This window comes from Hylobates moloch, unplaced genomic scaffold (assembly GCF_009828535.3).
Source record: "Hylobates moloch isolate HMO894 unplaced genomic scaffold, HMol_V3 SCAFFOLD_17, whole genome shotgun sequence".
Lineage (NCBI taxonomy): Eukaryota > Metazoa > Chordata > Mammalia > Primates > Hylobatidae > Hylobates > Hylobates moloch.
Window position 1 is genome coordinate 184,576 of NW_026652292.1, and position 23,352 is coordinate 207,927.

The 23,352-nt window shown below is 47.7% G+C and overlaps 1 protein-coding gene across 1 annotated transcript in view; it reads left to right on the forward strand.

Moving 5' to 3' along the window:
• The first annotated feature begins 768 nt into the window (after positions 1 to 768).
• Positions 769 to 23,352, forward strand: part of AHRR (aryl hydrocarbon receptor repressor) — a 107,820-nt gene continuing 85,236 nt past the window's right edge. Inside the window, exons 1-2 of the mRNA XM_058430022.1 lie at positions 769 to 819; positions 22,899 to 22,970. Of these exons, the coding sequence (XP_058286005.1) occupies positions 22,909 to 22,970 (62 nt within the window). The 5' untranslated portion in view covers positions 769 to 819; positions 22,899 to 22,908. The remainder of the gene's footprint in view (positions 820 to 22,898; positions 22,971 to 23,352) is intronic.

The window sequence follows — 23,352 nt, forward strand, 5'->3', positions numbered from 1 at the left end:
AGGAGGGGCCGGCGGGCGCTCAGAGGGCGCGGGGTGAGCCCTAGGGACCTGCGGGGAGGACCCCGCTCTCGGCCGCGCGGTCCCGGGTGCCGACCGGCGGGGTGAGCGGGGCAGGGGCGCCTAGGGCTGCGCACCTGCCGCGTGGGACCCTGAAATGCCCGGGACGAAGAACGTCTCACGGACGACCCTGCCGTGCCTGGCGCGCGTCCGCTTCCTGGGAAGCTCAGGATCCAAAAGTATCTTAATATTCTCTATAATTCGCCAAAAACCACGACTCCTTTTACATTTTCGGAACGACCTCATGGGGCAGGCGAGGGGGGACACGCTCTCCTCACTTTACCTGTTCGGGTCTGCACCGCCCGGCTCTAGGGCCAGCAGCTCAGCACAGCCCGCCGCGAGCGCTGGGGAGGGGACGGGGGCGCGGGGAGAACCGGGGGACCCTGGGCGCACACAGACCCCAGGGGGAACGCAGGGCCTGGAGGGGCGCAGCGCGCGACCCCCGCCTCGGGGCACGGAGACTCCGGGGGATCACTGGGACCCGAAGGGCGCAGGGCGGACCCCAGGGGAACCGGATGGCGTCTCGGGTTCGCTGGGGCAGCCGGACCCGAGACAGCCGGACCCGCGGGCGCCCTCTGCCGCCTCCCGGCCCTGGGTGCTGCGGGTCGGGGCGGGGCGGGCGGCTCGCGTGCCGGGGTGGGGCAGTCCCTGGAGCCGCCGCGGGTCCCCGGGATGCGAGCGCCGGCACCCGCCGCCACAGCTCCTGGCCAGGGCGCGCTGCCCCGCGGGTGCGCCTGAGCCTCCGCGCCCCGCAGGCCCCGGGTAAGTGTCCTGGGCGCCCCCGCCGCGTGCCGCCCGCAGTGGAGACGGGATGCGCTCCCGGGTGTGGGGCTGAGGGACGGGCGCCGGCGTCGGGACCCTCCTCACGCCGCATCCTCGCGTCGCCAGGCCCGGCGGCCCCGGGACGGGGCGGACACTCTGGGGTGCGGCTGGCTGGTCTCACTTAAAACTCGGACCTCGGAGGGAAGCCGCGGCGCGTCCACGCTTCGTGGTCCTCAGCGTCCCCTCGGGAGTGTTCTGAGCCCTCACTCCCCGGGCGTTCCGTGCGGGCCGCGCTCCCTGGGGCTGGGCGGGTGCGGGCGGCGGAGCTGGGCCCCGCTGTCCGGCCGAGGGCGCCAGGTCCGGGGGGTCTCACCCCCGGGAAAGGCCCACGTTCAGGCTTGGCTTCAGTAGCACCCAGAAGTGTTTTCACTGAAGTCGTATTTTGAGCGGCCAGAATTCCCAGACCGGATGCCCTGAGAGAGCGATGTGTGGAGCCTGGAGTCGATGCTGGGACCCCTTCTGGGGAGGGGTCGCCATGGGCGTGACTGGCAGGGGCCACCCTCTGACCTCTTCTGGGAGGCCGGAGGTCAGAGGCCTTGTGCAGAAGCGTCCCACGGGCCTGTCCCGCTGTGGCCTCCGGGGTGTCAAGGGCAGGCAGGGAGGGGCTTCCTCCCTGGACCTCCTGTGCGGTCGCACAGGCTCTCGTCTGCGGGGTTCTTGCAGAAGGGTGGGTGTGTGCCCGCATCCTCCAAACGCCACCCCCACGGGGCCTCACAGCCGCCCTGGCCTGGCAACTGTCACCCATTTTACGAACGAGGACATCAAGGTAGGTCACTCATCCAGCCTCTCAGAGCAAGTGACTGGTGGCGTTTGCACTCGGGCCGAGTGTGTCATATCCATCCCGCACAAAGCCGGGGCTCGATGCGCCCCAGAGTCGCTGAAAAGCCACGAGTAACAAGAACTGGAGAACGTAGGATGCTAACCCGGCGGACACCACCGCCTGGGGAGCAGCTTTTATTTTTGTTTTCTTACTTGTCTGTATTTTCTAAAATGAACAGATATGAGTGTTACCACAGGAGAAAGGTTCTTATACAAATTCAGATTTCTCAGAGAAATGCTGTCAGCTCACAGCCTGGTGGGGTTGGGAGGCCCACAGATGGCCCTGGCCGACCCCTCTGTCCCGTGTGGGACCTGCCTGTGAGCAGCCCCCAGGAGTCTGTCGAGGCCCCACCCGTGGTCCCCGGCTGAGCCTCTGGCTGCAGTGGGTAGGGTCCTCCCCTGTCCCCCAATTACCTATAAGGCGGCTTCGAACCGTGTCCCAGGCAGAGAAGAACGCTGCCGTCAGGAGGCCGGGGACAGCTGAGTCTTGCCTCACAGGGGCATTTCTGTGGGGAGTTTGGTCCAGTCCAAAGGAGGCTCCATCTGTTGAGGTGAGTTCACGAGTATTTTGTAAAATGGAACAATCTATTGCAATAGCATCCATCCTCCTGTATTTAGGCTACATAGGGCAAGAGCTGAGACACACTTCCCTGCCACCCCCTCGCATCTCTGCCAGTAGGGCCAGGAAGTTCAGATATGCTCAGGTGACCACCTGAACTCCACGAGGCTTTTCTCTAAAGTATTACCGGCAACTATTTCTCAGACTACTTTATCTTGATCCTTGTGCTAAATTATTTATTTCCTGCAACTGTGAGGCCCCCTCCTTCATGTGGCCTGGTGTTCCTGGGAGACGGCTTGTTACTTAACAGGGTCTTCCCACCTCGTTCACCCGTGCTGGGTGCTGAGACGCCGGGGGAGGGGGAGGCAGCTGTGGTTCCAGCCGTCGTCATTTGCAATGCAGTTGGAGAGATGCCGCTGGGTGGCCCCGACCAGTGTTAAGTGGTTAGGGTTAGGTGTGGTCTGGGGTGATCAGGTGTGGTCTGGGGTGATCAGGCACTGAAGGAGACTCAGCGGAGCTCCTTGAGGAGAGTTGGCTCACAGACAGGCAGGAACGAACAGGCCGATCTGGTGGGGGCTGATGACTCGGGTAGGAAAGACTTGGAGGCCCTGAAACACCTTGCCTGGCTGTTCCTTTCTTTCTTGTTCTGTCACCCAGGCTGGAGTGCAATGGCGCCTTCTTGGCTCACTGCAACCTCTGCCTCCCAGGTTCAAGCAATTCTTCTGCCTCAGCCTCCCAAGTAGCTGGGACTACAGGTGTGTGCCACCACACTTGGCTAATTTTTGTATTTTTAGTAGAGACAGGGTTTCACTGTCTCTACTAAATGTTGGCCAGGCTGGTCTCAAACTCCTGACGTCATGATCTCCCCGCCTCGGCCTCCCAAAGTGCTGGGATTACAGGCGTGAGCCACCACGCCCAGCCGCCTAGCTGTTTCAATGCAATGAGTTATAGCCAAAGGTGCTTCCGCTTGGAATTTTTTTTTAATAAAAATATATTCATTTATATAAAAATTTTTTTAAAAAAAAAGAACTGAGGCACAAACAAAACCTGAAACTGGGCCAGGTGTGGTGGCTCACACCTGTAATCCCAGCACCTTGGGAGGCTGAGGCGGGTGGATCACCTGAGGTCGGGAGTTCAAGACCAGCCTGACCATCATGGAGAAACCCTGTCTTTACTAAAAAAAAAATACAAAAATTAGCCGGGTGTGGTGGCGTATGCCTGTAATCCCAGCTACTCGGGAGGCTGAGGCCGGAGAATTGCCTGAACCTGGGAGGTGGAGGTTGTGGTGAGCCAAAGTCACACCTTTGCATTCCAGCCTGGGCAACGAGACTGAAACTCCATCTCAAAAAAACAAAAACAAAAAACAAAAAACTCGAAACTGGTTATTCAGGGGGCACTGGCTGTGGGGAGGGCAGGCAGGCCGGCTCCTTGGAGCCCCTCTGGCCCCTCCCCCACACCACCCACAGGGAATATTTATCTGCTTCTGGTGATTTTTACCAGAACCCTTGATTTTAGGGCTGTTCCGCAGCACTGAGGTGGAGACACCCAGGAGAACGTGGCATTGCCCAGGCGTCGCAGGGCAAGTAGTCACTGGTGTGTGAGGCTGAGGAGGGCAGCGAGGCTTCCGTCTCAATTCCGGCTACTCGGAAGGGAGTTTGGGATGTTGGGGACAAGAAGGATCTGCACTAGCCCCACCTCCGACAACATCCCCTGCCCCTGTTCATCTTCCCAGCTGTCCCGCCACCCCCCGACCCACCGCTGCCCTGTGGCTCTGCCCTCATTTGGGGACGAGGCTTGGTTAGGCCGGTGGTGCCGGGGCTCAGGGGCTTCTGGGGCTGGTGGAGGTCGCCCTACCCCCTTTACCTTCCTTGACCTCGAGGGGTGGTAGAGGGTTTGCTCTATGCCCGGCCCGCCTTGGGGTGCTGGGAACCGTCTCTGGCCTGTTCTCCCCACCAGACTGGGGCCAGGCTTGGGTGCGGCTTGGGAGTTTCCTGTTTGAGTCGAAAGGCCTTGCAGTTCTGATGGGATGGCCTTGCATGCTGGCCTCCAGCCACCAAGTGCCCAACCTGGTTTCTCGGAGAAGTGCACTGGGCCAGACACGTGACCGTGATGGAGCGGAGGCTGGGCATCCCACACCACCTCGAGGGGAGGGCCAGACCCTTCCAAAGCATCTGTGCCCCCCCGCCGCACTGCCTCCACCCACCCACTGGCATCTGTCCCTGCTCCAATCTGCCATTTGCTTTCTTTCTTAACATTCCAGATATTTTGCTTATATTTATTTGTAAATTTGTGTTCTATGTGTTACGTGGTGTTTGTTTTTTGTTTCTTTTTTTCTTTCTTTTCTTTTTTCTTTTTTTTTTTAGATGGAATCTAGCTCTTGTTGCCAGGCTGGAGTGCAGTGGCGTGATCTTGGCTTACTGCTACCTCCACCTCCTGGGTTCAAGCGATTCTCCTGCCTTAGCCCCCCGGGTAGCTGGGATTACAGGCACCTGCCACCACGCCTGGCTAATTTTTATATTTTTAGTAGAGACGGGGTTTTGCCATGTTGGCCAGGCTGGTCTCAAACTCCTGACCTCAGGCGATTCCCCTGCCTCAGCCTCCCTAAGTGCTGGGATTACAGGTGTGAGCCACTGCGGCCCGGCCTCTGTGTATTTTCTTGTTGAGGCAAAATGCATGTAACATCAAACTAACCGTTTAAAAGCGAACAGTTCGGGGGCATTTAGTACATTGACAAAGTTGCACAGCCACCGCCTCTAGCTCCAAAACATCTTCATCGCCTCTGGCAGTGCTCACCCACCAGGCAGTCACTCCCCAGTCCCTGCTCCCAGGTCCTGGCCGCTATGAACCTTTTTATCTGAGTTTGCCTACTCTGGATATATCATGCAATGGGGTCAGTGTGTGTCCTTCTGTGTCCGGCTTCTTTCACTCATCACAGCGTTTTTAGGGTCCATCCATGTGGCAGCATGTGCCAGGGCTTCCTTCCTTTTCATGGCTGAATAACATTTCATCGTATGAAGATACCACATTCTGTTTACTGATCCCTCAGCTGATGGACATTTAGGTTGTTTACATTTTTTGGCTACTGTGAATTATGATGGGCATTTGTATGCAGGTTTCTGTTAGAACAAACGCTTTCACTTCTGTTAGGTGTGTACCTCGGAGTGGAGCAACTGGATCATATAGTGATTCTGTGTTTAACTTTTTGAGGAAACACCACACTTTTCCACAGCAGGTGCACCATTTTACATTTTCACCAGCAATGCACCAGAAACAATTCCAATTTCTCCATAGCCCCACTGACACTTGTTATGTTCCATTAAAAAAAAACGATAGCTGGCCCAGCACGTGGTTCACGCCTGTAATCCCAGCACTTTGGGAGGCTGAGGCAGGCGGATCACCTGAGGTCGGGAGTTCGAGACCAGCCTGGCCAACATGGCAAAACCCCATCTCTACCAAAAATACAAAAATTAGCCAGGCATGGTGGCACGCACCTGTAGTCCCAGCTACTCAGGAGGCTGAGGCAGGAGAATCTCTTGAACCTGGGAGGTGGAGGTTGCAGTGAGCTGAGATTGAGCCATTGCACTCCAGCCTTGGCAACAGAGCGAGACTCTGTCACAACCACAACAACAACAACAACAACAAGCCATCCTAGTGGTATAAATGGTGTTTAATTATGGATTTTTGTTTACTTGCATCTCCCTAATGCTTTACAGTGCTGAGCATTTTTTCATGTGTTGACCATTGTGTATCTTCTTTGGAGAAATGTCTCCTCAAGTCCTTTGCCCATTTTTTAAATTGTACACATTTATGGGCTACATGTGTAATTTTGTTACATGCATAGATTGCATAGTGATCAAGTCAAAGTTTTTAGTGCATCCATTACCCAAATAATATACATTGTACCCCTTAACTAAAATCTCATCAGCCAGGCCCTTGTCACCCCCTCACTCTTCCAGGTCTCTGTCGTCCATCATTCCACTCACTACGTCCATGTGTATACAAATTCAGCACCTATTTGTGAATGAGAACACATGATATTTGACTTTCTGCGCCTGGCTTGTTTCACTTAATGACCTCCAGTTCCATCCATGTTGCTGCAAAAGACATGATTTCATTCTTTTTTTATGGCTGAATAATATTCAATTCTGTATATATACCACATTTTCTTTTTATTAATCCACTGATGGACACTTAGGTTTATTCCATCTCTTTGCTATTGTGAATAGTGCTGCAATAAACATATGAGTGCAGGCGTCTTTTTGATATATGGATTTCTTTTCCATCGGGTATAGACCTAGTAGTGGGACTGCTGGATTAAATGGCAGTTCTATTTTTAATTCTTTGAGAAATCTCCATACTGTTTTCCATAGAGGCTGTACTAGTTTACATTCCCGCCAATAGTGTGTGAGTTCCCTTTTCTCTGCATCCTCACCAACATCTGAATTTTTTTTTTTTTTTTTTTGAGATAGAGTTTCCCTCTGTCGCCCAGGCTGGAGTGCAGTGGTGCAATCTCAGTTCACTGCAACCTCTGCCTCCTGGGTTCAAGCGATTCTCCTGCCTCAGCCTCAGAGGCACCCACCACTATGCCAGCTAATGTTTGTATTTTTAGTAGAGATGCAGTTTCACCATGTTGGTCAGGCTGGTCTCGAACCCCTGACCTCAAGTGATCCACCCACCTCGGCCTCCCAAAGTTCTGGGATTACAGGCATAAGCCACTGCACCTGGCCGTCTTTTTAATAATAGCCATTCTGACTGGGGTAAGATGATCTCTCATTGTGGTTTTAACTTGCATTTCTCTGATGGTTAGTGATGTGGGGTATTTTTTCATATGCCTGTTGCCCATTTGTATCTCTTCTTTTAAAAAATGTCTATTCATGTCCTTTGCTTACTTTTTAATGGGATCACTTGGGATTTTTTTGTTGTTTTTTGTTTTGTTTTGTTTTTTGTTCAATTGTTTGAGTTCCTTGTATATTCTGGTTACTACACCCCTGTTGGATGAATAGTTTGCAAATATTTTCTCCCATTTAACAGGTTGCCTTGTCACTCTGTTTATTATTTCTTTTGCTGTGCAGAAGGTTTTTAGTTTAAGTCCCATACTATAGTCTGTGGTGTAATTTGAAATCATGTAGTGATATGGTTAGGTTTTGTGTCCCCACCCAAATCTCATCTTGAATTATAATCCTCAGGTGTTTAGGGAGAGGCCTGGTGGGAAGTGATTGGATTATGGGGGCAGTTTCTTCCATGCTGTTCTCATGACAGTGAGTGAATTCTCATAAGATCTGATGGTTTGATAAATGGTAGCTTTTCCTGTGCTGACACACACCTCTCTCTTTTGGTCCTTATGAATTTTAGGATTATTTTTCTTTTTCTCTTTTCTTCTCCTCCTCCTTCTTCTCTCTTTTTTGCTTTGAGATGGGATCTTGCTTTGTCACCCAGGCTAGAGTGCATTGGCGCAATCATAGCTCACTGCAACCTCGAATTCCTGGGCTCAAGAGATTCTCTTGCCTCTGCCTCCTGAGTAACTGGACTATGGGTGTGTGCCACCATGCCTGACTAATTTTAAATTAAAATATGTTTTTGTAGAGATGGGGTCTCACTGTGTTGCTCAGGCTGGTCTCAAACTCCTGGCCTCAAGCAATCTTCTTGCTTCGGCCTCCCAAAGTGCTAGGATTACAAGTGTGAGCCACCATGCCTGGCCTGAGATTGTTTTTTCTAATTCTGTGAAAAATTACTTTGGTATTTTGATAGGGATTACACTGAATCTGTAGATTGCCTTGGGCAGTGTGGTCATTTTAACAATGTGAATTCTTCTGATCTATGAACATGGATGTTTTCCTGTTTGTTTGTGTCATCTACAATTTTCTTTCATCAGTGTTTTGTAATTTTCATTGTAGAGATTTATTCCCAGGTATTTTTTAATGGTTATTGTAGATGAGATTGCCTTCTTGATTTCTTTCTCAGCTAGATCATTATTGGTGTATAGAAATGCTACTGATTTTTGTATGTTGCTTTTGTATTCTACAACTTTACTGAATTCACTCATCAAATCTAAGAGTTTTTTTGGTGGAATCTTTAGGTTTTTTTAGATATCAAATCATATTGGCAGATAGGAATAATTTGACTTCCTCTTTTCCAGTCTGAATACCTTTTATGTACTTTCTCCTGCCTGATCGCTCTGGATAGGACTTTCAGTATTATATTGAATAGGAGTGGTGAAAGTGGGCATTCTTGTCATGTTCCAGTTCTTAGGGGAAATGCTTTCAACTTTTCCTCATTCAGTACGATGTTAGCTGTGGGTTTGTAATACATAGCCTTTATTATTTTGTGGTATGTTCCTTCTGTGCCTAGTTTTTTGAGGACTTTTATCATTATGGGATGCTGAAATTTATTAAAGGCATTTTCTGCATCTATTGAGTTGATCGTATGGTTTTTGTCCTTGATTCTGTTTATGTGATGTATTACATTTATTTATTTGCATATGTTGAACCATCCTTGCATCCCTGATACAAAGCCTACTTGATTGTGGTATATTATCTTTCTGATGGGCTGTTGGATTCAGTTAGTTAATATTTTGTTGAGTATTTTTTTTGAGACAGGGTCTCACTCTGTCACCCAGGCTGGAGTGCAGTGGCACCATCTCGGCTCACTGCAACCTCTGCCTCCTAAGTTCAAACAATTCTCATGCCTCAGCCTCCCAAGTAGCTGAGATTACAGGTGCACACCACCATGCCCTGATAATTTTTGCATTTTTAGTAGAGACAGCATTTTGCCATGCTGGGCAGGCTGGCCTCAAATTCCTGGCCCCAAGTGATCCACCTGCCTTGGCCTTCCAAAGTGGGATTACAGTGTGAGCCACTGTGAGCCGCAGAGGATTTTTGAGTCTATGTTCATCAGGGATATTGGTCTGTAGTTTTCTTTTTCTGTTGTGTCCTTGTCTGATTTTGGTATCTGGGTGATACTGGCCTTCTAGAATGAGTTAGGGAGCATTCTCTCCTACTCAATTTTTTTGAACAGTTTCAGGAAGATTGGTCTTAGTTCTTTTTTTTGCATGTTTGATATAATTCAGCATTTTTTTTTTTTTTTGAGACAGAGTCTCGGTCTGTTACCCAGGCTGGAGTGCAATGGCATGATCTCGCCTCACTGCAAGCTCCATCTCCTCCTGGGTTCATGCCATTCTCCTGCCTCAGCCTCCCGAGTAGCTGGGACTACAGGTGTGTGCCACCACGCCCAGCTAATTTTTGTATTTTTAGTAGAGACAGGGTTTCACCATGTTGGCCAGGATGGTCTTGATCTCTTGACCTCGTGATCCGCCTGCCTCGGCCTCCCAAAGTGCTGGGATTACAGGCGTGAGCCACTGTGCCCGGCCGGTTGTAGGCTTTTCTTTTGGGGGAGGTTTTTAATTACTGATTAAATCTCGCTTTTCATTACTTATCTGTTCAGGTTTTCTATTTATTCCTGGTCCAATCTTGGGAGATTGTATGTTTCCAGGAATTTATCCATTTCCTCTAGGTTTTCTAATCTGTGAGCATATAGTTGTTCATAATAGTCTCTGATGATCTTTTGTATTTCTGTGGTATTAGTTGTAATGTCTCCTTTTTCATTTCTGATTTTGTTTATTTGGGTCTTCTCTCTTCTCTGTTAGTCTAGCAGTCTCTATTTCGTTTAGCTCTGCCCTGGTCTTTGTTATTTCCTTTCTTCTGCTAATTTTGGTTTGGTTTGTTCTCATTTTTCTAGTTCCTTGAGGCACATAATTAGATTGTTAATTTGTAATCTTTCTACTTTTTTGATATAGACATTTAATACTATAAACCAGGGGTCCTCAACCCCCAGGCCTCGGACCGGTACCCATCCATGGCTTGCCAAACAGCAGGAGTGAGTGGTGGACGAGTGAGCATTACCACCTGAGCTCTTCCTCCCGTCAGATCAGCAGGAGCATTAGATCCTCATAGGAGCACAAACCCTATTGTGAACTGTGCTTTCGAGGGATCTAGGTTGCACGCTCCTTATGATAATCTAATACCTAATAATCTGAGGTGGAGCAGTTTCATCCCAAAACCATCCCTACTGACATCTGCAGTTGGTGGAAAAATTGTCTTCCACAAAACCTGTACATGATGCCAAAAAGGTTGGAGACCACCGCTATAAACTTCCCTCTTAGCACTGCTTTTGCTGTATCCCATAGGTTTTTAAAGTATGTCGTGTTTAATTTTCATTTGTTTCAGCAATTTTTAAATTTCTTTGTTGACCCAGGAGCATATTGTTTAATTTCCATGTATGTATATTTTCCAGAGTTGCTCTTGGTATTTATTTATGATTTTATTCCACTGTGGTTTGAGAAGATACTTAATATAATTTTAATTTTTAAACATTTGTTGAGAGGAAGAGGAGGAGAAGGAGGAGGAAGAAGAGGAAAAAAAGAAGAAAGAAAAATCTGTTAAGACTTTCTCTTTTTTTTTTTTTTTTTTGAGACAGAGTCTCGCTCTATTGCCCAGGCTGGAGTGCAGTGGCACGATCTCAGCTCACCACAACCTCCACCTCCTGGGTTCAAGTGATTCTCCTGCCTCAGCCTCCCGAGTAGCTGGGACTACAGGTGTGCACCACCATGCCCGGCTAATTTTTGTATTTTTAGTAGAGATGGTGTTTCACCATGTTGGCCAGGCTGGTCTCCAACTCCTGACCTCATGATCCACCTGCCTTGGCCTCCCAAAGTGCTGGAATTACAGGTGTGAGCCACGGCGCCCGGCCAAGACTTGTTTTGTGGCATAATATATGGTCTGTCTTGGAGAATGTCCCATATGCTGATGAAAAGAATGTATCTTCTGCAGTTGTTGGGGAGAATATTCTATAATGTAAATGTCTGTGGAGGCCTAAAGTCCAGTTGAAATCCCATGTTTCTTTGCTGATTTTCCACCTAGCTGATCTGTCTAATGCTATGAGTAGTGTGTTGAAGTCCCCACTATTACTATATTGCTCTTTCTCTCTCTTTAGTTCTAGTAATATTTGTTTTATAAATCTGGGTGCACCAATGTTGGATGCATATGTATGTAGAATTGTTGTATCCTCTTGCTTAACTGATCCCTTTATCATTATATAATGAATAACCTTTGTCTTTTTTGTTTTTTTGTTTTTTTACTGTTTTTGACATAAAGTCTGTTTTATCTGATATGAGTATAGCTACTCCTGTTTGCTTTTGGTTTCCATTTGTGTGGAATGTATTTCCCCCTCCCCCCTTTACTTTCAATCTGTATGTGTCTTTTTAAAAAAATAGAGACAGGGTCTCGCTATGTTGCCTAGGCTGGTCTCAAACTCCTGGCCTCAAGCAATCCTCCCATCTTGACCTCCCAAAGTGCTGAGATTACAGGCTTGAGGAACAATGCCCAGCCTATGTGTGTCTTTAGTGGTAAAGTGAGTTTCTCGTATGCAGCATATAGTTGAATCATGCTTTTAAAAATCCATTCTGCCAATCAGTGTCTTTAAAGTGGAACATTTGCCTGGGCATGGTAGCTCACGCCTGTAATCCCAGTACTTTGGGAGGCAGAGGCAGGTGGATCATTTGAGGTCAGGAGTTCAAGATCAGCCTGGCCAACATGGTGAAACCCCATCTCTACTAAAAATACAAAAATTAGCCAGGAGTGATGGTGCAGGCCTATAGTTCTAGCTACTCAGGAGGCTGGGGCAGGAGAGTCACTTGAACCTGGGAGGCGGAGGTTGCAGTGAACCGAGATTGCACCACTGCACTCCAGCCTGGGTAACAGAGTGAGACTCCATCTCGAAAAAACAAAACAAAAAACCGGACTGTTAACCTGTTTACATTCAAGGTTAATATTGGTATGTAAGGTTTGGTTACTGTTGTATTGTTATTTGTTTCCTAGTTGTTTTATAAGTTCTTTGCTTCTTTTGCTCTGGCTGTTTGTCATTGTGGTTTGGCTGAATTCTGTAGCAGTGCCATTTGATTCCTTTCTCTTCTTCTGTGATTGCTTTATGAGTGAGTTTTATACTTTTGTGTGTTTCCATAATGGTGAATGTTGTCTTTTCACTTCCAAGTTAGGGCTTCCTTGAGCAGTTCTTGTAGGACTAGTGGTGATGAATTCCCTCAGCATCGGCTTTTCTGGGAAAGACTTTATTTCTCCTTCATTTATGAAGGTTAATCTTGCTGGATATCAAATTGTTGGCCGAAAGTTTTTTTCTTGCAGCAGTTTGAATATGTCACCTTATTCTCTTCTGGCCTGCAAGGTTTTTGCTGATAACTCCACTGTTAGTCTGATGAGGTTTCCTTTATAGGTGACTAGATGCTTTTCTCTTGATTTTAGAATTTGCTCTTTCACTTTGACTTTGGACTGATTCATGGTGCACTGTGGTAGTGTCTTTTTTTTTTTTTTTTTTTTTTGAGACGGAGTCTCGCTCTGTCACCCAGGCTGGAGTGCAGTGGCGCGATCTCGGCTCACTGCAAGCTCTGCCTCCTGGGTTCATGCCATTCTCCTGCCTCAGCCTCCCGAGTAGCTGGGACTACAGGCGCCCGCCACCACACCCGGCTAATTTTTTTGTGTTTTTAGTAGAGACGGGGTTTCACCATGGTCTCGATCTCCTGACCTCGTGATCCGCCCGCCTCGGCCTCCCAAAGTGCTGGGATTACAAGCGTGAGCCACCGCGCCCGGCCGTAGTGTCTTTTTTGCACGATGTTTTCCCGGGGATTGCTGAGCCTCCTGTGTCTGGATGCTTAGATCTCTTGCTAGACCTGGCAGGTTTTCATATATTACTTCATTAAATAGGTTTTCTAAGGCTCTCAATATCTCTTCACCCTCAGGAAGACCAATAACTTGTACATTCTGTCACTTTATGTAGTCCCAGGTATCTCACAGGCTTTGCTCATTCTTTCTCATTCTTTTTGCTTTGCTTTTGTTTGATTGGATAATTTCAAAAAGCCTATTTTTTAAGTTCTGAAATTCTTTCTTCTGTTTGGTCTAGTCTATTGTTGGAGCTTTCAAATGTATTTTGTATTTCTGGTTTTTTTTTAAGTATATCTATCTCCTTGGTAAATATCTCATTCATATTCTGAATTAATCTTCTGGGTTCTTTGTATTGATTTTCAGATTTCTCACACATCTCATTGAACTTCTTTAAAATCAGTATTTTGAATTCTTTATCTTGGATTTTTGAGGATTTCTTTTGGATGAGATTTATCTACTGCTGGAGAATTGTATTTCTCTGGGATTGTCATATTACCCTGCTTTTTCTTGTTTCTTGTGTCTTTATGTTGCTTTCTACACATCTGGTGTAATAGTTGCTTTTTCTTATTTTTGGGTTTACTTTTGTTGTTGGGGGGCACCTTTTCCTGGAGATGTGACTGGGATGTTGTTGGGTAGGCCCTTTGAATTTACTTCTGAGGCATGCAGCAGTGAAGCCTCTGTATGTTTTATTTGGCTATTAGCAGTGTTAGTGGTATCTGTGGCTTCCTTGGTATGTGAGGGTGCAGTTATTGGTGGTGGCTGTGGTGAAGTTGTGCTGGGGACTGGGATGCTGGGTGGGCCCATCTTCAGGCTTCAGTGATAGCAGCTGTGGGCTAACCATGTCTATCCTTGTGCCCCAGGGTGGCACACACTGGCACCTGTGTTGGCAGTACCAGGCTGGCTGATTCTTGGGCCTCTGGGTGGCTTTCTCTGAAGCTGGTTGTAGTAGCAGTGTACCATGCAAGTGAGCAGGCTTCCTAGTTTCTGGGCAGCCAGAGTGGTGTGGGCAGTGGTGGTGGCAGTGGTGGTGAGATGCACTTTTGGGTCCCAAGCTCTGTGTGCGTGTTGGCAGTGGTTGCAATGGGCTGTGCTGGCCAGCCTCCAGGGCAGCAGCTGGCACTTGCAGGTAGGTGCCAGCTGAGGTGGTGGTGGCAGGGTGTCTCCTGGGAGAAAGGCTTAGTGTCCCGGGTGGTGGACTGGGTTGTGGGTCCTCCAGGTCCCTGGATCCCACACTTTGTCTTGTGGGCAGGCTGGGGAAGGGGGATGCCGGGCAGAGCTGGACCAGGCAAGCTTGCTCTAGCCCCCTGAGTGCATGCACCAACTGTGACAGGTGCCACTGGGTGATTTTCAGGGCCCATGGCAGAATGCCTGGATGAGGGGCAGCTGCCACAGGAAGGGTGGGGCCAGTCCCAGCAGCCAGAGCCTTGGCCATGGATGGAAGACCTGCATCCCTTTCATGCCCCAATCCCCATGTAGCTTGCTCCCCCGTCCTGGCTGTTGGAGACAAAAGCTGTTCCATCAGCCTTGGCAGTTTGTGCCTGGCCCACAACTCAGCTCCAGGCTGTAGGCCCTGCACAGCTCAAGACCAAGCCCCCATGGCAACTCTCATCTTGCTCAAGTCCTGGGGGTGGTGCCTGCTTCCAGTGCTGGGAGCTGCAGCCCATGCTACACTTGCCTCTTAGTCCTGGTCCACTCTCACACCTCAGTTCCGCAAGCAGCAGTCCAAGTCCAAGTTTCCCTAATGCCTCGGACTGGCACTGCTTGTACCAGGAACACGCACCGTCTGCTAAGAACTAGGACGGAGAACGGTGTCTTGCTCTAGCTGCTTAAATTTCAGAAAGGGTATGAGACCCAGGGCATGTTCCCTCCTGGAGCACTTCCTTCTCAATCTCCCTAAATCCGACGCAGAGATTGGGAGGGTGGAGTCGCTCTCCTGTGTCAGAGACTGCATGATTCTCCAGTGGGAAAGTGGACTGCGGGAAGACCCGCCCTCACCCTCTCATGCTGGGGAGTCACTCCCAGTTCCCAGCCGCTCTTGGCCACACAGCCTGCCGGTTTTCTTTCTTCCTAAGTTTTGCTGTTTCCTGTCACTGTCCTGCTGAACTCCCATGTTGTCTCTTGGAAAATAGATTCAAAGTGTGATCATCTACACATTATTTTGGTTCTTCTAAGTGGATGAGGTGTGCTTGAAATGCTTCTAGTCAACCATCTTTTAAAAAAAGCCTTTGCCCATTTTAAAATTGGGTTGTCTTTTTGTTGTTGAATTGTAAGAGTTCTTTGTCTATTCTGGATACTAGACCCTTATCAGATACATGATTTGTAAATGTTTATTGCCATTCTCTGGGTTGCCTCTTCACTTTCTTGTAGTGTCTTGTGACACAAAAATTTTTAGTTTTGATGAAGTCCAATTTATCCATTTTTTTCTCTTATTACCCGTGCTTTTTGTGACAAATCTAAGAATTCATTGCCACATTTAAGGTCATTATCCAATCAAGGCCATTAAAGATGAATTCTTATGTTTTCTTTGGAGTGTTATATTTTTATCTCTTACATTAAAGTCTTTAGTCAATTTTAGGTTAATTTTCTCATTTTGTGTGAGGTAGGGATCCAACTTCATTGTCTGGTGTGTGGCTTTTTTTTTCCCCTTAGAGACAAGGCCTTCCTTGCTATTTGCTCAGGCTGGCCAGTTACCTAAACACCATTTGTTGAAGAGATTGTTCTTTCCGTGTTGAACAGACTTAGTGCCCTTGTGGAAAATCAATTGGTCATTGGTCATAATCAATTAGTATCTCTATTCTTATGCCACAGTTTCTTTCTTTTTAATGTTTTTTTTTAAAAGCCAAATGTCTTATTATGGCAATTTTCAAATATTTTACAAAAGTAGAGAAAATTATATAAAGAGTTCAATTTTTTCATCAGCTAGCATAGGTAATCAACAATCAATATTGGCTGATCCAGTTTCATTTAAAGTCCAGCCTGCCAACCCCAGACCATTTAGACTCCACTGTCCTCCCCACTTTATAGAGAAGCAAATCCCTAACATGCCATTTATTTCATATGTGTTTTAATGTGTATGTCTAAAATGTGGATTTAAAAAAATCAGCTCTCTCTCTGTTTTTCTTTATGTGTATATATATACACACACACACATACATACAGGGTCTTGTTCTGTCACCCAGGCTGGAGTGCAGCGGTGTGATCTTGGCTCACTGCAGCCTCGACCTTCCAGGCTCAAGTGATACTCCTGCCTTAGTCTCCTGGGTAGCTGAGACTACAGACATGCGCCACCATGCTTGGCTAATTTTTAAAAATTATTTTCTGTAGAGATGAGGTCTCACTGTGTTAGCGTTTTATATTTTTAATTTAATTTTTTTATTTGAATTGAGAAACTTTAATGTTAAGAAGTATAGATAGCAACAGTGATGCAGCTATGGAGGGGAGAGGAGAGCTCTGGATGGTGCTCTGGGGCTGCGGGAGGCCCCTAAGGAGCGCGCTTGGAAGGGGGCTCCCTTCCCAAAGCTGAGGCTTGGGCCTCATTGGAGGAGGTGTAGGTTCCGTGCCCTGGAGGGCAGAGAAGTTTGCTGAGTTGCCCTGTCTATAGCAGTGGTGAGCAGGGACACAAAAAAATGGGAAGCACTGGAACCAGGGGCTCCTTCTTCCTGCTGGGCTCCTCCAGGGCCGTATTCAGGCCAGTGCAACACCATGCCCTCTCTAGGAAGAAATGCTGAAAGACTGCGGCTTATTAACACAGAGCAGGCAGGACGGGGAGTCTGGAGCCTACAGGCAACAAGCGGGCAGCTGGCACAGCTTCTGAGTACTGTCACCCCACTTTGTGAACGCATGTCTCCCCTCCCGGGTCTGTGTAGCCGCCATATACTTGATGTCCACGTTTGTTGTGAACCCCACAACACACTGTTGTTATTGCTTAAATAGTCGCCTATCTTTTAAAGATATCTAAGCAATAAGAACAAATTATGCATATTTAACCCTCTAGTAGTCAGTTCCTGCGCTTTTTGTGCCATGTTGTAGACACATACTACAATCTGGTATCACTTTCCTTTGGCCTGTAATATTTCTTACAGTGTGGGTCAGCTAGTGATGATTTCTTTCAGTTTTTGTGCATCTGAAAGCTCTTTATTTAACCTTCACTTGTGAATGATGTTTTCATAAGATGTAGAATTCCAGGTTTCAGGGTTTTTTCTTTCAGCTTTAAAGATGTTGCTCCACTATCTTCTTGTTTCTGATGAGGAATCTGCTGTCATCTTATTTTTGATCCTTTGTACCCAATGCCTATTTTCTCTGGCTTTTAATATTATTCTAGGCCAGGTGCGTCGCTCATGTCTGTAATCCCAGCACTCTGGGAGGCCAAGGTGGGCGAATTGCTTGAACCCAGGAGTTCGAGGCCAGACTGGGCAACATGATGAAACCCCATCTCTACAAAAAATACAAAAATAAATATTATTCTACTTATTACTGGTTATGAGCAATTTGATTATGATATGCCTTGGTGTAATTTTCCTGTTTCTTGTGCTTGGTGCTCACTGAGCTTCTTGGGTCTGTAGGTTTACAATTCTCATTACATTTGGAAAATATTTCTGCGTTTCTTACATTTTCTCTTACCTCCTTTCCCCTCCTATTCATTAGGGGTCCAGTTACACATATATTAGGTCTCTTGAAATACCTATTTTATTTTTATTGGGGTGCTATTGTAAATGATACTATTTTTTAAAAATCTGAATTCTAGTTGTTCATTGCTAGTATCTAGAAATACAATTGATTTTTGTATGTTATTATCCTTTTACTGTGTGACCTTGCTGGTCTCAGTAATTAGTTATAGGTAATTGGTTTTAGTAAAATTTTTGGAATTCTCTCTCTCTCTTTTTAAGAGACAGGGTCTTATTCTGTCACTCAGGCTGGAGTGCAGTGGTACAGTCACAGCTCACTGTCACCGCAGCCTCGATGTCCTGGGCTCAAGTGATCCTCCAGCCTCAGACTCCTGAGTAGCTGAGACTACAGGTGTGTGCCAGCACCCTGGCTAATTTTTTTAAAAAGTATGTTTTGTAGAGATAGGGTCTTGCTACATTGCCCAGGCTGGTCTCAAACTCCTGGGCTCAAGTGATTCTCCCGCCTTGGCCCCCCAAAGTGCTGGGATTATAGGTGTGAGCCGCTTCACTCAGCCTTTTTGGAATTTTCTACATATAAAATCATGTCTGTGAACAGATGGAGTTTTATTTTTATTTCCCAGTTTTATGACTTTTATTTATTTCCCAGTTTTGAGACTTTTACTTATTTTCCTGACTTATTGCCCTGGCTAGTACACAAATAATTTTAGTGGGAATGGGGATACACCACAGCTTTGCCTTGTTCATGGTCTTGGGGGGAAGAATTTAGTCTTTCACCATTAGCTGTGATGTTAGCTATAGGCTTTTGTAGATGTTCTTTATCACGTTAATTAAGTTTCCTTCTGTTCCTAGTTAGATGAGAGGTTTTTTTGGAAAAATTATTATGAATGGATTTGGATTTTGTCAAATGCTTTTCTGAAAGATTGAGATGATCATGTGCATTTTCTTTTTAGTTTATTATTATAGTGAATTACAGTGATTGGTGTTTGGATGCTGAAGCTGCCTTGAATTCCTTGGATAAATCCCACTTAGTTGTGATGTATCATCCTTTTTATATATTGGTGGATTCTATTTGCCAATACCTATATTTAAGTGAGGATTTTTGTGTCTATGTTCATGTGGGATGCTGGTCTTTAGTTTTCTTTTCATGCAATGCCTTTGGTTTGGCATCAGAGTAATGCTGAATTCATAAATAAGTTGACAATTTTAAATTTTTTCTTTGATATTTTTTGCCAAGGATTGCAGAGAATTGGTATTATTTCTTTACATTGGTAGATATACCAGTGAAACCATTTAGGCCTGGGTTTTTTGATGTTGTTGGAATAGATATAAAGCTATCCAGATTATCTGTTTTTTCTTGAGTTTTGATAGATGGTGCCTTTCTAGGAATTCCTCTATTTCATCTAAATCATTGAATTTTGGGGATAGTATTTGTCTTATTCTGCTTGGGCTGCCATAACAAACCACCATAGCCTGGATAGCTTAAACAACAGAAATTTATTTCACACTGTTCTGGAGGCTGGGAAGTCCAAGATCAAGGTGCTGGCTGATTTGGTTTCTGGTGAGGCCTCTCTTCCTGCCTTACAGATGGCTGCCTTCTTGCTGCATCCTCACATGGTGGAGAGAGAGAGCTCTGATGTTTCTTCTCTTTTTATAGGGCACCCGTTCTACAGGGTTAGGGCTCCAGCCTTATTACCTTAATCACCTGTGAGTGTAGGGGCTCTATCTCCAATATAGTCACATGGAGAGTTAGGGCTCAACATAGGAATTTTGGGTGGACACAATTAAGTTCACAGCAGTATTTTATATATATATATATCTATATATCTATATCTATAGATATCTAGATATAGATATATAGATATGTATATATATATTTTTTGAGATGGAGTTTTGCTCTTATTGCCAGGTTGGAGTGCAATGGTGTGATCTTGGCTCACTACAACCTCTGCCTCCCAGGTTCAAGCAATTCTCCTACCTCAGCCTCCCAAGTAGCTGGGATTACAGGCATGCACCACCATGCCTGGCTAATTTTTTGTATTTTTAGTAGAGACGGGATTTCACCATGTTGGCCAGGCTGGCCTCGAACTCCTGACCTCAGGTGATCCTCCTTCCTCAGCCATCCAAAGTGCTGGGATTATAGGCATGAGCCACTGCATCCAGCTCTATAATTTTTTTTTTTTTTTTTAGGCCAAGGCTCACTATGTTGCCTAGGCTGGAGTGCAGTGGCATGATCTTGGCTCACTGCAAACTCCGCCTCCCAAGTTCCAACGATTCTTCTGCCTCAGCCTCCCAAGTAGCTGGGACTACAGGTGCACACCACCATGCCCAGCTAATTTTTGTAATTTTAGTACAGACAGGGTTTCACCATATTGGTCAGGCTGGTCTTGAACGCCTAATCTTAGGTGATCCACCTGCCTCGCCCTCCCAAAGTGCTGGGATTACAGGCCTAAGCCACTGCGCCTGGCCTCAGCTTTATAATTTTTCTTTTAATGTCTGTGGGATCTGCAGTGATGTCCTGTCTTTCATTCCTGATATTGGCAATTTGTGTCTTCTCTGTTTCTTGATCAGTATGGCTAGAAGTTTATCAGTTTTGTTGATTTTTTTCAAAGAACCAACTTTTGGTTTAATCTCTTTTCTTTTCTTCCCTTCCCTTCTCTTCCCTTCCCTCCCCTTCTCCCTCCACCTCCCCCTCCCCTCCCCTCCCCTGCCCCCCCCCCCCCCCCCCCCCCCCCCCCTCCCCTCCCCTCCCCTCTCCTCCCTTCCCTTCCCTTTCCTTTCCTTTCTTTTTTTTTTGACAGAGTCTCACTGTGTCGCCCAGGCTGGAGTGCAGTGGTGTGATCTTGGCTTACTGCAACCTCCATCTCCCAGACTCAAGCAATTCTCCTGCCTCAGTCTCCAGAGTAGCTGGGATTATAGGCGTGAGCTACCACGCCCTGCCAATTTTTCTTTATTTTTGTGTTTTATGTCTTATCGACTTATTTTTTATTATTTCCATCCTTCTGCTCAACTTGGGTTTATCTTCTCTTCTAGTTACTTGTTGGAAGCTTGGATTATTTATTTTAGACCTTTTATTTTCTCAAATAGAAGCACTTAATGCTATCAGTTTCCATCAAAGTACTGGTTAGCTGCATCCCACAAAGTCTGATATGTTTGCATTTTCATTTTTGTTTAGTTCAAAATATTTTTAAATTTCTTTGTGACTGCCTCTTTGATCCATGCCTAAAGTGGGTTGCTTTCCAAATATTTGGCAAACTTCTAGATATCTTTATAGTTTAATTCCATTATGTCCAATAACATATTTTGTATGATTTCTGTTTTTAAAAAAATTGTTAAAGATAGTTTTAAGTCCCAGAATATGGTCTATCTTGGTGAATGTTACATGTGCAAAAACCAGATACTCTTCTGTTGTTGGATGGAGTGTTTTATAAATTTCCATCAATTCAAGTCTGTTGTCGTTTGGATATTCTGTATCCTTACTGATTTTATTTACTTGCTGTATTGATTACTGAGATAGGAATGTTAATGTCTCCCATGAATTATCCTTTTTGATTTTATTAGTTTTTGCTTCATGTGTTTTGAAGCTCCGTTGCTAGGTACATTTACCTTCAGGATTGTCAGATCTTCTTGGAAAATTGACCTCTTTATTATTAAAGAATATACCTTTTTGTCTCTGGTGATATTCCTTGTTCTGAAGTTTCCTTGTCTGGGACTCATACAGCTGCTTCATTTGATTAATGTTTGCATGGTGTATCTTTTCTATCCATTTACTTTATCTACCTAAGTCTTTACAGTCAAAGTGGATCCATGACACATTTCTGACATTTTTATGGCACTTTCCACACAAGGTGGATATTCTGTGAGTCTGCCTCCTGTTCCAGGCTGCACTCACTTCAGGTCAGGTGAGGGCTCCTTAACTTCCTCCCCAAGGCTTTTGGCCCAGAGCCTGGCACGAGATGGTTACTGCACACAGGTCTGCAGGACGTTTGTGAGGGCTCAGCTGCACCCATTGCAAGGAAAATCAAGATTCTGTGACAAGAAGGGTGATGCCCTCTCTGAGGTGGGTGACAGGCGAGCTGACCAGCCTGGGCACAGATACTGGACCGCTCCTTAGGGGCCCCGCTCGGAGGCACATGCCTGTGTCCAGCACTGTTGGTGGCAGCTGGTGGGTGTAGTCAGCTGGACTCAGGGCGCTATGAGCTAGTGACTGAAGTGGAATCCCAGGACTGTAGAGTGGAGTAGAATTTTACATAGAAAAGAGGAAGCCTGTTGGCCCAAAGCACAAGGCTGTCAAGGGCAGAGATGAGAAGACAAGACCTGCCACAAACAGCACAGGGAGATCACACCACAGAGAGGAGATTCTGCTGTTGCCCTGCATGTGCTCTTGGGGGTGATGGGATCATGTGACAGGAACATTGGACCTGAGTACCCTCTCAGGGGTGACAGGAACACAGGGCCCCACATACCTTCTCGGGGTGATGGGAACACGGGACCCCACATACCCTCTCAGGGTGATGGGAACACGGGACCCCACATACCCTCTCAGGGGTGATGGGAACAAGGGACCCCACATACCCTCTCAGGGGTGATGGAAACACAGGACCCCACATACCCTCTCAGGGGTGATGGAAACACAGGACCCCACATACCCTCTCAGGGGTGACAGGAACACAGGACCCCACATACCTTCTCGGGGTGACAGAAACATGGGACCCCACATACCCTCTCAGGGGTGACAGGAACATGGGACCCCACATACCTTTTTGGGGTGACGTGAACACAGAACCCCACATACCCTCTCAGGGGTGACAGGAACATGGGACCCCACATACCCTCTCAGGGGTGACAGGAACACGGGACCCCACATACCTTCTCGGGGGTGACGGGAACACAGGACCCCGCGTGATGAGTGTGTGGAGGCTGCAGGCTGCCCAGGCCTTGGCCGCGCCCCGCCCGTTCCTGGCTTCCTCGATGGCTTCCTCCTCAGGACGCGGGTCTCCCGCCATGGCGCCCTGAGCCAGGCTCCAGAGCAGGCCGCTTCTCTGGGGGAGGCCGGGACCCGCCCGCCACCGAGGGGAGGCCCAGGCGTGACCCGGCCCTGGTGGGTTCTCAGTGCGGGGTGCTGGAGAGCAGGGGTCCCGGGCCGGGGGGTCCCACGAGGAGGAAGAGGTGGGGGCCTCGCGGGGTCGCGGGTGTGGGGGCGCCAGGACCGCGCTGAGGGGCCCGGGGCATCGCGGCGGGAACAGGGCGCACGTGGCGCGTTCCGGTGACCGGGGAACCCTTGTCTTCCAGGCCGAGGACGATGATCCCGCCGGGGGAGTGCACGTACGCGGGCCGGAAGCGGAGGAGGCCCCTGCAGAAACAGTAAAGTATCCCGCCTTCTGCTTGTGTGGGTTATTTTAGCCATGGAAGGGGAGGATGGGGGTTTGCATTGAAAACGGAGGTTGAGGAACAGGGCGAGCGAGGAAGGCTTCGGGAGCTGGGCGGGCCGGGGCTGAGCTCTGGCGCGGGGGAGGAAGGCGCGGGCGGCGCCGGAGTCGTCACCCCGCAGGGCCCCGGTGCCCGGAGCCCCCGGCGAGGCTCGTCCCTGCGCCCTCGGGGCCCTGAGCGGTGGAGCCGGCACCGTGAGGGGCTGAGGCCAAGGACGCGGGCGGAGCTCCGGGCGGCGGAGGCGGAGGCGGAGGCCGCGGGGCCATGGCAGCTTCCCAGGCTCCGCAGGCGAGACCGCCACGCGCTGGGACGGAGG